The sequence below is a fragment of the Pan paniscus genome, chromosome 8, assembly GCF_029289425.2.
Source record: "Pan paniscus chromosome 8, NHGRI_mPanPan1-v2.0_pri, whole genome shotgun sequence".
Taxonomy (NCBI): Eukaryota; Metazoa; Chordata; class Mammalia; order Primates; family Hominidae; genus Pan; species Pan paniscus.
The window spans coordinates 60,867,888-60,879,995 of NC_073257.2; the positions used below are offsets into that span (position 1 = coordinate 60,867,888).

General features: G+C 48.6%; 1 protein-coding gene across 25 annotated transcripts in view; it reads right to left on the reverse strand.

The window, feature by feature from the left end:
- The window catches only part of ARHGAP22 (Rho GTPase activating protein 22), a 249,146-nt gene that overhangs the window by 191,868 nt on the left and 45,170 nt on the right, over positions 1 to 12,108 (reverse strand). For 3 of the 25 annotated variants that reach the window (XM_057298880.2, XM_057298879.2, XM_003809040.6), the window contains exon 1: positions 1,656 to 2,067. The exons of 21 other annotated variants lie outside the window; for them this stretch is intronic. In XM_057298880.2, coding sequence (XP_057154863.1) covers positions 1,656 to 1,689 — 34 coding nt within the window. In that variant the 5' untranslated portion in view covers positions 1,690 to 2,067. Of the gene's footprint in view, positions 1 to 1,655; positions 2,068 to 12,108 lie in introns of those variants that run through there. One more of the 25 variants, XM_034930490.3, reaches the window with a different exon arrangement.

Below are 12,108 nucleotides of genomic sequence, written 5' to 3' on the forward strand. Positions count from 1 at the left end.
GCCAGTAGCACCCCTCAGTTGGAATAACCAAAAATACTCCAAACAATGCCAAATGTTCCCTAGGGGGGCAAATTGCTCCTGGTTGAGAACCATTGACTTAAAACAAACATTTATGAGAAATCCTGGATTTCAAAGACAGGCTGCCTGTAAGCCCCTTTGCTGAAGCACTGGTCTCTTACTAGCACTGTCCAATAGAAATATAAAAAATATAATATGAGTCACATATGTACTTGTAAATGTTCTAGTAGCTATAGTAAAATAATGTAAAACAGGTAAAATTAGTTTTAATAATAGATTTTATTTAACCCAATATATCCAAAATATTGCCATTTCAGTAAAATAATTATTAATGAGATATTGTACATTCTTTTTTTGTACTAAATCATCAAAATTTGGTGTGTCTTTTTCTCAATTTGGACTAGTGACATGCCAAGTGCTTAGTAACCACATGTGGCCAGTGGCCAGCTCATTACACAGGAGTGGGAGGGTGGAACTAAGCTCTCGCAGAGGTATCTGGCTTGTCCTATCCCTTGGGTCATCACTAGACTTGCCCCCTCCTCAGCAGAGCCATGCAAGTTCCTCCTTTGCCCATTGGGGTACACAGGGTTCAGCCCATCCAAAAGCACCCCACAGAGGGGTCCTGACGTCTGTGGAACACACTGGAAGGCCAGTCCCATCCAGGAAAATCATCCAAGTGCTTGCAGTGTGCTAATAAGATGGGTGTGTTCCCTGTGAATCCACAGGAGGCTGGAGGCCCCCAGCTGCAAACACCTGGTGAGACACAAACTGTTTCCAAGCTCCCAGGCAAATGCTCCATCCACCTCCAAAGACCCATCCTCCACTTCATTGTTTACAAAAGGAGCTCAGCCCTCCCAGATACTGGCCACCTGAAAAGACACATTCTATTTTTGTAAAAGACAGATGTTCTCATTCAAAATGACACTTTCCGTGGCTAAGAAGTTGTTGTCCATGGAGATGCTGTCTCTAGCTCCATACAGTGGCCAAGTCTTCAGGTCACTGTGCTGGGTCGCTGGCTGGACACAGGCTGGCTAGCCCAGTCCTGGACTCTCCTGACCCCCATCTCTTGCTGGTCTGAGTCTGCTCCCCCATCCACCCGTCCTGCCCCTAGACCCTGCAGCTTTCTGAGTGTTATGGCAGGAAAGCCTGCCTGCCCCTGGCCTGCTTGAGGAAATACTGTCTGCAAAGCAGCAGGAATGAAGACCCTCGCTTGCACCCAGCTGTCTCTAGAAGCCAGGGCATTGCCTTCCCTGGTAAGGGGTGCTTCTGTGTTGGCCACAGGGCAAATCTTGGGCATTTCCTTTTTAGTAAAGAAGCAAAGTTTCCTTAAAGTTGCCACCAGGTCACCTGGAGCGACCGAGGGCCTCTGTAAAATGTGGAATGTGGGGCGAAGTGTGCACACCCACTGGGGCACTAAGCCGGCCACCGCCCTTTTGCAACTTCAGGTCGCGTCCCCACCCAGCCCAGGAGTTTCACGAGGAAGGGCACTTCCTCAGGAGGATGCTCACTATTCAGCGGCAATGGTCCCAGAACGCCCGCCCCATGTGACACACGGCGTGACAGCTGGCCAAGTGTCCGCGCACGTTTGCCAAGAGGCACATGCGGTGCCCAGAGAAACCCCAGAAAGTTGGACTTACCCCTCCTGGCCTGCCTGATCTTTGGGCTCAGCATGTTCTTGCAGCCGTCCGGCCAGCCCCGCAGGGCCGTTCATGCTGTCATCCACTTGCTTTTGCTCGTCCTCGCGCCCAGTCGCCCCTCATGTCCTGCTCTCTCGGGGCCCCGTGGCCGCTGGCGTCACCCGTCAGGCTCCCTCGGCTACCTCTCCCGGCTCCGGACGGACGGCTCGCCTTGGACTACATAAACCTCGATGCATTATTTATCCATCCCAGAATTAATTCCCATCCAAGCGGACCATTAAAGCCTCAGTAATCACTGCTGATCAATCACTGGACCAGGGCGGGGCAGTCCCTCCGCCTGGCCTGGGCGCACGCGTGGCTGTCCAAGCTGAGCGCGGGGGCGGGGCAGGGCCGAGAGGGGCGGGGCCAGCCAGAGACGCCGGGCGCGGTCCTGGCCCGGGAGAGGGTACTGGGGTTCCGGCCATCCTCTGCTGAGGCTGGAAGAAATGCGCCTTTCAGCCGCCGCCTGGGAGCCGCACTCCCTGCCAAGCCCGGGTGGGAGAGCGCTTTGGTGAGAAGGTAGCCGAGACCCCCCCAGAGCCCAGCCCACGGGGACCCGCTTATGAGCTGCTCACTGTTTTACGTGTTGAAAGTCAGGTGTGTCTGGGAAGGAGCAAGCAGCCCGGCAATGTAAACTCCTCAGGAGACTCCCAACAGGAAGATGCCTGTTAGGGATACTATTTATGCCTCTTTAGTAAGGTGACAGGAATAAGAGGGCAGGAAGCACTTAACTCAGGGCTCTTCATAGGAAGATCTGAATTGAATAGTGAATCTCTGCTAAAATGCCATGTTTCTGTTTGATGCTGGCATAATTTTAAAGGATGTATACTGGGGCTTTGTGAGGAGGGGAATCCAGCCTCAAGATGCTAAAAATTACCCAAGGAATGCAATCATAACAATAGCTATCATTTATTAGGCACCTACTACGTGTCAGGCACTGAGGCTGGTGCTTTACATTCAATATCTCATTTAACTCTCAAACTCCTGAAGCAGGTGCTATATATATAGCATTTCAAATCTGGAAAATAAGGCACAGCAAGGTTGAATCACCTGCCCAAAGTCATACAGTACTGAGCAGCAGGGCGGTCACCAGAACCCAGGGCTGTGTCTACAGCTCCTGCTGCTCTGTGATGCCAGCCTCTCCACCCTATTCCCATCACTGCATGGTAACAGCTCCTGGCTTGAGCCCCCGATGAACTTGCTGAACGGTGACCTGCCTCTGTGCCCCTGATAATCACTCCGTGTATCCTCTTAGGCATCTGAGCTTGGGTCTGGCTATTTGGGCCTGAGAACTGTGTGACCCTTTCAGTAGCTGGTAAAGAGGGATTTGAACAATGTCCTCCCCTGCTCAGATGGCCATGGCCTCCATCTGACCCTCCACACTCCCTCGAGTGCCCCATGTCCACAGATCCCCAAGTGTCCTACTGGTATGTAATCAACTTTAGCAGCTGTAGAAGGAGAGAGCCCACCAGGAGATCACTGTGGCAGTCCTCCCTAGGGAAGAGTGTGCCCTATGGAGAGGGGAGGACCGCAGAGTAAGAAGAAAGACTCACCAGGATGTGGTGAGCCACATGGCCAAGCTGGTGGGAGAAGGTAGAGTCCATGGACACAAAGCTGTCTTACTCAGCATCAAGTCACTTGTTCTGGTCTTCAGCTGCTCCTCAGAGGGATGAATGAGTACCTTGGCATAACATTCCAGGTTCTTTCATGGTAGCATCCGTGGCCTCCTCTCTGACCTATCTCTTGCCGATGCTCTATACAACCATATGCACATACAGCGCCTGCTTCTGTGCGCCCCAGTGACTTTGCACATGCCTTGCTCCTGTGTATTCCTGTTCTTGCATGTGCAGCCCCTGCTCTCCTGTGCCTCTGTGTTTTTGCACATGTAGCTGTGTCTTTGCATGTGCAGTTCCCTCTCTCTGGAATGCCCTTCCTCACATTGCCTTGTCCTCTTTGGGCAATTCCCCAGTGAAATTCTCCTGATTCCACCAGCAGAATGAGCCACTAAGCACTTCCCCTGGGCCCTTATCTATGTCCCTGTACTGCCCCTCTTGTATGCCCTCCCTGAGCCCCAGGCTGACTCAGGCCAGAAGCCTCACAGGAAACTCTGGCTTCATGGGCAGATCCAAGAAACACCACTGAATGACAGAACTGACCTCCTTTTCCTTTAAGGCGAGGTACAAGCCCTGGTTGGGACAGGGGCCACCCATGAGGAGTGGGGAGAATATCAAGCTAGAAAATCTCATGTCGACACCAGGGTCACAGGGCAAGTCCTGTGGCTTGTGACAATGTCTTGAGCAATCAGGAAGCCATATGTGAGTAATGCAGGCTGGACCACTTCATCCAAGTCAGAGGCAAGGAAATGCCCTGAGACTTAGTCTGGGTCCACTCACGCTTGTTTTGGTTAAGAAACCACCCCCAGGCGCTTTTCCTGTGCAGCTGTTTTCCCTGATGATATTAAGTCACTGTGTTCACTCGCCTGCTTTTCTGGGGATCAGAGCTGGAAGTGGACAAAACCACAGGCTCTGGGCTCACACCCCAGAAGTCAGGCTGGGAAAAGGGCAGGAGTCGATCTAGGTTCTGCGTCTGAGAAGGCTGGGGAAATGGGGCAGGTGGGCAAAGTAGCTCTTTTCTCCTCTCCAACCTCAGACTGTGCTCTCAGTACTTTCTGAGATGAAGGGTCCACAGAGGCAGGAATTGGAGCCCCTTCATCCTGAAGTTTACCAGCCCTGATCTGCAGGGCCCTGGGAGCCTCCCACTTCCTCTGGGGTGGCTTGTGGGAGGATGGAGTGGGGACAAGGGCAGCGCAAGGGGATCTGTTGAACATGTGACCTCCTATAAGCTTTTATTTGAAGAACCAGCCCTACTCTTCTCACTTATAAGTGGGACACCCAGACCAAGGAGTGGGAGATACAGGTCTAGCTTAGCAGCGGAGACAGATGCCTCCTTCTCCACTGCCCTGTGCCTGCCTGCACGGTGCTGCCCCTTTCCAGCAGTGGTCCTAGGTCTGCCTTCACCTGGCATCCTGCCTTGAATCATTCAGTATTTTCTAAGGGCTGTTCAGGGACAGAAGCTGAGCACTGAATGGACAGAAGTCTCCGGAAGGCATCTATTGAAATGCACACCTGTTGGTGGGATGGCTGCCAATCAGCATCAACTGGCCCAGAGCCAGGATACCTTCAAAACAGTAGTTCCTAACCTTGGCTGCACATTAGGGAGCTCTGACAGTGAATTCCTGTGTCCCACCCCCAGTGGCTCTGATTTAACTAGTCTGCAGTGTTTATTGTCATTGGGAGTTGTAAAAGCTCGTCTAGGGATTCAGCCAGGGTTGAGAACCACAGCTTTAGAAGACAACTGCACATGGGGTGTTTGCTGGCTGCCATCCTAAGGGAGATTCTTCTCAGGGAGAGGCACATCTGCGAATAAATCTCCTGGTCAGAAAGTGGAAAGGGCATCTGTTCCAAGCCCCAACTTGAGACAACTCCACCCAGAGCCACAGGTGCTGTTGGATGGTCTGTGCACTGCGCAAAGGTGTCCAGTAGAGGGAGGTAAGGAGGCTGAATTTGGGCTCCATTGGCAAAGCCCTGTGTTCCAGCACAGGGAGGTGGGGAGGTGTGCAGCTAGAAGAGGGAGCTTTCCTCTAATTTGCACAAAGGCGACATATAGATAGCAAAGCCCTGCTTCCCCTGTTCCAGAAGCTGCATGGAGGACCAGAGTAAGCCCTTCTGGAGGCAGAGGAGAGAAACAATGCTACTCTGGCTTTGTGATGCCTGCCCAGGGGTCACCAGCACCTGGGTCCCCAGCCTGCCTGCTTAGCGCACTCTCTGTTCCTGCTGCCAGGAGGTCGATGCCGCAGCTCCCTTGCATGTCACTCAAGGTCTTCACGGGCAGCTCCCACCCTCATACTTTGGTTTCTTCTTCTGTCTATCCCAGTAGTGGGCCGGACCAGCTGGAGAGTACCAATGACATAACTGATTGTTAACTTTTCAGGAGTTTTGTAAGCCAGTTGTTTAGCAAGAAGATCATTAGAAATTAATGTATATAAACTTATAATTAAATAAACTATTTAAGACAAAGGTAACAAGCACTAAAAACTCATAATTTCCAAATCATTTTACTACATTTTATTATTCTTCAGGTAATTGACATCTATTGTTTCTACATGGTGGATAATATATACTGGGTTGCTGCCATGCATCTCTTCTCAACTCTAATGTTCAATGACATCATGCTGGTAGTTTGAAATTGAATGTTGTGGGAGTATTTACACCAAGAAAACTAGCAAATGCAGTAAATCAGAGCTTAGATGTCTTGTTTTGTTTTGTTTTTCTTCTACAGAGCTGGTTGTTAAGCATTTGTCAGCACACCTCTGGCCCATTTCTACCACATTCACTCTGTCTGCCCCAGTCACTGTAGACTCCCTGTTCTAGGCAGAGGATGCCAGCTCTCCACCTGGATCTGTTCTCCCCTTCTTCCTGGGAACGCACAGATGTTCTACATTTCCAGCATCCTTGCAGTTAGGTGTGACTGCATCCTGGCCATTATACATGAGCAGAAGTGATGTGGTTACTTCTAGGCCTGGCTTCCAGGATTCCTTCTCTTGCTACCCTTCTAAGTTCATTTCCCTTTCTGGTTGACTGGGATGGGACCACTTTGGAATTCCCATGTAGAATATGGTAGAATCCCTGCAGTCTGGGGCCCTGAATGACTGCATGGAGCCAAGCCCTCACTGTCAACCTGGAAGCATCTTGAGAGAAAGAGAAATTAACTTATACTGTATTGAGTCATTTCATAGTTGGTCCTCTTCATTACTATAGCCGACATTCTCACTGGGTACACACTCCACTCTGCCTGCCCTTTTTTGCCTCTTGAACTTTGATGCATCCCTCTAGACCTTGTTCCAGCACCACCTCCTCACTCAGTGCTGTATGGAGTTCGGCACCTTTAACATTTCCCATTTCTTCCATGCCCAAGGCCACGGGGACCTTCTACAAGGCCTGTTGCGAGATCTTTAGAGGAGTACGAGTTTTTCCTGCCCCCTCACCCATAATTTAAATATCATCTATATACGAAACCTATCATATGCTGAATTAAAAAAATTCTTCCTAGATTTTTAAATTGGGAAACTGTGGGATTCATCAAAAGTGAACTTTTGCGCCACTTTGGTGGCCTTGCCCTGCTTGTACTGTAAGCCTGTCCTTGGTCTTCCTGCCATTGGGCACTTGGGCACTGCAGGCTGCTCTGTCATAGAGGGAATGGCCTTTCTCTCCACCCACTGTTCCTGGCTTCAGCTCTGCTGCCTTGGGCCTAAAGTCTGTCTCTGCCCTTTGGCTCCACCATCTCTGTCCCCTTGCCTTGGCTTTTCATTTCAGTTTTGCCCACACCCTGCAGTCCATGGCATACCCTCCCTTTGACAGCCCAGGACCCCAGAAGGGGTCTAAAGCCTGGACTTCTACCTATCTGGGGTCTTTGTTGTCTTGGGATCCTGGACAGAAGAACAAAGACGCAGAATTAGGCACTAGGAAACCATCCAGACATACCGAGCAAGAGAGTTCAGACCGGAGCACAGAGGCTTTGCTTGGAAAGCCCCTGGATTGCAACCTGTATCCTTGGGCATGATTTCTAGAGTCATTCAGCCCTGGTCTGTGGGAAAGGTGACTTAGGGGCACTGCATTGGCTCAGGCACCATAACCATAACCTTTTGTTCCAACCACTGTTGTAGCACTTGTCACACATCACCTTTAACTTTGCAACAGTTAAGTCAGAGGATGCCTAGTGTGTGCTGAATAGATGAATGAGTGGTGCCTCAGCTGGGTTCCAGTGGCAGATGCTGAGATAAGAGTTTTTTTAGGGATTAACATTTTGCTCAGGAAAGGAGGGAAGCAGGGACGGGGAGGAAGGTATCAGAGCACACTGCATACCTGATAGTATTGCTGCCAGCCCAACTGGCGCTCTGAGCAGATGACCCACTGGAGGGGTCTGGGTTTGGGCAGAGGTGGCCAGGACTTGTGCAGTCATTGGCTGGGAGCCACCCAAGAAGAGAGTGAAGTTGGCTGGAAAGCTAAGGGTCACCGTAAAAAAGCTAACAGCTAGCAGCTGTCAGCTGACTTCACTCCTGCAGTTGGGCAATGAGTCCTTTACAGAAGCAGGTGAAGTTGGCTGGAAAGCTAAGGGTCACCGTAAAAGAGCTAACAGCTAGCAGCTGTCAGCTGACTTCACTCCTGCAGTTGGGCAATGAGTCCTTTACAGAAGCAGGCTCAGAGCGGCTTAGTTCCATGCCTACCACACTTGGGCTTTAGAGCTTGCAGACTCAATTTTAAGCCTCTGTAAATGTTGGATTCATGGAAATACTACTCACCTAGGACTCTTTGATCCACTTGGACAACTATCTGGGCTGCTCATTGAATTGAGCAGCTTTCAGGTAAAGAATTTATTCAGCTGTAAAGTCTGTGGGTTTCTCACAAGGGGAAGCTTGTATTAGAGTGAGTGTGGGACTGATAGTAGCACAGGCTCTGCCTGTGAGTGCTGGGTTCTCACAGGGTACCTTGGAAAGCAGCTTCGGAGGGACCCTAGCTTACCAGGTCTGACACCCTGTGCTAGGCAGGGTCCCTGCTTTCAGGAGTTAGAGGCTGAGATGAAAGAGTGAAACATGTCCTCGCTATATGGCAGTCCTGTTTCTGGGTCCTGGGAACATGATGCACTGAGATTCCCAAAAGCTGCCCCCCTTCCTAGAAGAGAAGGGGGGCGGTCGCTGCATCAGCTGCCCAGGCTCCAAAGGCAACCCCTGCCCTTCCACAACCGTACCAACAAGGAAGCAGGTCTGAAATGATTCCCTTCCCTGAAACTTAGGTAAAGAGTCAGATTTTAGGTAAAGAGTCAGATTTTAGAAAATGATAAATCACCATTTTGATCAGCTTTGCACTATTGAAAATCAAGCCTTCTACCTCGAGAAAATACCTGCTTGTTGAACAGATAGAAAGAGTGGAAATTTCCCAGGCGCCTTCTCTCATTGCTCACACCTCTCACCACAGTCAAATTCTTCCCTGCCCCACTGTTCTGAGCAGATGCCACACCCTCGATCCCTCCTGTAACTTCCTCCTGTTCCTTTCCCTTCCCTTCCCTTCACTTCTCTTCCCTTCCCTTCCCCTCCCCTCCCCTTCACTTTCCTTCCGCCTCCTGGGTCCACGCAATTGTTCTGCCTCAGCCTCCTGAGTAGCTGGGACTACAGGTGCGTGCCACCACACCCGGCTACTTTTTGTATTTTTAGTAGAGACGGGGTTTCACTATGTTGGCCAGGCTGGTCTTGAACTCCTGACCTCATGATCCACCTGCCTTGGCCTTCCAAAGTGCTAGGATTACAGGCGTGAGCCACCACACCCAGCCAACTTCCTCCTGCTTTTCTATCCATTTCCCCTCCTTTTGCATCTTTAATCCCTCCCTCATTGGTGCTTTTTTCCAAGTTGACAAACTCCCTCAAGTCTTTCCTGCTCTCAAGATTACGCCTCCTCTTCACCTCATCTGTTATAGTGGAATGGAATTTGTTTTTTGGCTGTACCATGTCTAGCCCCTCCCTGTTTTGGAGGAATTCCCCATCTCCCTCTTCGGAAGCTACAAGAATGGATCTGCTCTATATCTGGCAGGCAGTTGGATATGGTCATGTGGCTGAGGCTCAGCTGAGCAGATGACCCTGCCTGGGTTTTGAATCTCATCTTGAGTGTGACCCAGAGATGGACAGAGTCGACTTCTCAGCACTGGTGGCAGTGATGACACCTGCTGTGATGATGAGGCTTTTCCACAGGTGGCACTCTGCAGGGGTGTCCTCCCCAGGCTCTTCCTGCAAGAAGACTATACTTGTGCTTCTTGCTTTTAGGCTCTCTGGAGCCACTATCATTCTGTCCATTTTCTAACCTGGTCCTCCAGCTTACAAAGGATTTTTCCGATAAATTCTCTTTTCTGGCTTTAGCTGATTTGGATTTCCTTTCTGTGACTCACAACCCACAGAATTCTAACTGATGCCCACATTATGCCTCTCTGCCATGTTCCCCATTCCTGTTCTCCTCTCTCACTTCCTAATCCTTTTAAATTGGCACAGATGGTGCAGTCCCCCACTTTTCCATTCTCTCACTGATGGCATTTCCTTCCCTATCTCCCCAGTTATACTGTCAGCCTCATCACTGTATGTCTCAGGCTGGAAACCACAGGTCGTCCTTCAAAACCCTGGACTTTTGGTCAGGACCGATAGTAATCTCAGCTCACCAGAAGGTGCTGCTGGATGATGCCCTCCTACCTCTGACCAACACTTCTTTTCTCCCAACCTTTTTTTTGTCCTCATCTGTTTCAAAATCCAGCTCGCATCTCAGTGTACACCTTTGGCCTTTGTGAGAGTCTCGTGCACATGTGCTGCCTTGCTTTAGTGAGGCCTCAGTGACTCTTCTTTTAAGGCTCTCTTGTGTGTCACATGCTTCTTAATGGAGCAGTTAATACTCGTCATCATGATATGGCCTCAGTAACCACTACCACTGTCATGTGACAGAAACTGTTTTCTTGGAGGTCACTGATGAGCATCTAGTTGCCAAATACACTCAGTACTCATCTATCCCAGTTAAAAAAAGACAAGGGCTTTATAGTTTAGTAGGAAGATGGTACGTTTGAAGAACCCTTGGTTTGAATTTCTTAAACCAAGCATTCACTGTATCAGTTGATCTTCTTAATTTCTGGACCATTATTGGAACCAGATAGAAGGAAACTTAAGCCAAACCCAAGTTTCCAGTCTTGCTAGTTCTTAGACCTAGGCCAGACTTCATGGTGCCATGCCCTTGTGGTATATGACAGAAGTACATCTAAGTGGAGAAGTTTAGAAGAGAATTGGATGTAAGACTATATTGTTTAGAGGAGAGTTTTGGCTAGGAATATAACTTTTATAGACCACTGAGAAGAATGTAAAAAAAAAAAAAGAATAGAAAAATAGAGAGGCCAGGACCAAACTATGAGAACCTCCAACATCTAAGGATTGTTAGAAGGAGGACGAAAGTTTACTCAAGGAAGTGCTATGGTTTGAGTGTCTCCTCCAAAACTCATGCTGAAATTTAATTGCCATTTTGATGGTATTAAGATGTGAGTCTTTAAAGAGGTGATCAGGCCATAAGGACATTGCCCTCATGAACAAATTAATGTCATTATTGTGAGATTGGATTGTTATAAAAGCAGGGTTGATGTTCTCTTGAATGCTCTCTCTTGCCCTAACTTGCCCTTCTGTCTTCGCCTGGGGCTGACATAGCATGAAGGCCCTCACCAGATGCTGGTGCCATGCTCTTGGGCTTCCCGTCCTCCAGAACTGTAAGCCAAATACATTTATGTTCACTATAAATTACTCAGTCTGTGGTATTCTGTTATAGTAGCATAAAATGGACTAAAATAGGGAGCTAATCAAATATGGGCAGAGAGATGGGAGAAAACCCTGGGGAATATGGTAACATAAAAGCCAAAACAGGTTTAGTGTTTTCACAAGGTAGTGTCTCACTCTGTCAAATGCTGATGAGAGAGTTAGACAGTTGAGAAGAGGACAGTATTTAACAGATTTGGCAAAGGAGAGTTGTTTATAACCTTAACAAGAATAGATTCATTGTAGGAGTGGAGTAGGGTGCCAAACTGAAGTGGATTGAAAATGACTGGTGAATTCCAGTTCCAGGAACATTATGGATTACATGCTCCCCAAATCTGCTTATGAAAAAAGCCCCATACTCAGCATGCTAAATATAATACAGAACACTCATTTTTAAAATAAATAGCTGAGGAAAACGGTGTCAGTTAAAATGGAAGAGTAAGACATTTCAAAATTCTGTTTCCTGTAGCAGCAGCAACAACAATAACAAAAAAGTGACAAATCAGTGTTTTGGAATCTAGAAACTAACCGACAGCTTGCATCAGCCAGGGGAATGCTTAATCAGGAAAACCCAGCTGAGTCTCAGTAAGAACAGCAAGGTTTGTTGCAATTTAACTTACCCTAGTCCCATTCCAGCTCTCCAATTAGCAAGAGTCTTGCAAATGACAGCCCTGGTGACAGTATCATTACTGTAGGAAGCACAATGGACTTAATTTGCAAATAGCTAAAATTATTTGTTTTGACCTATTTGGTAGTTACCCAAAAGCTGGTTCAAAGGCTTGCCTTCATCTCACCTAACCCAGAACTCTTCCAATGCTAAAGCAGATATCTGTGGAATTTTGTCAAAAACATTTAGAGGAAAATGTTTTACTCACTGCTGCCTCAGGCGGTGGATAATAGTTGGAGCAAAAAATAGACTAACCTAAAGCTCTGGAGAAAAGGCTGGTAAACAAGATGCTTTGAAGAGTAAGGACTTTGAAAAGCTCTAACATACACATACACATGCCAAGGTTGTGTGAATGATCAGGAAAG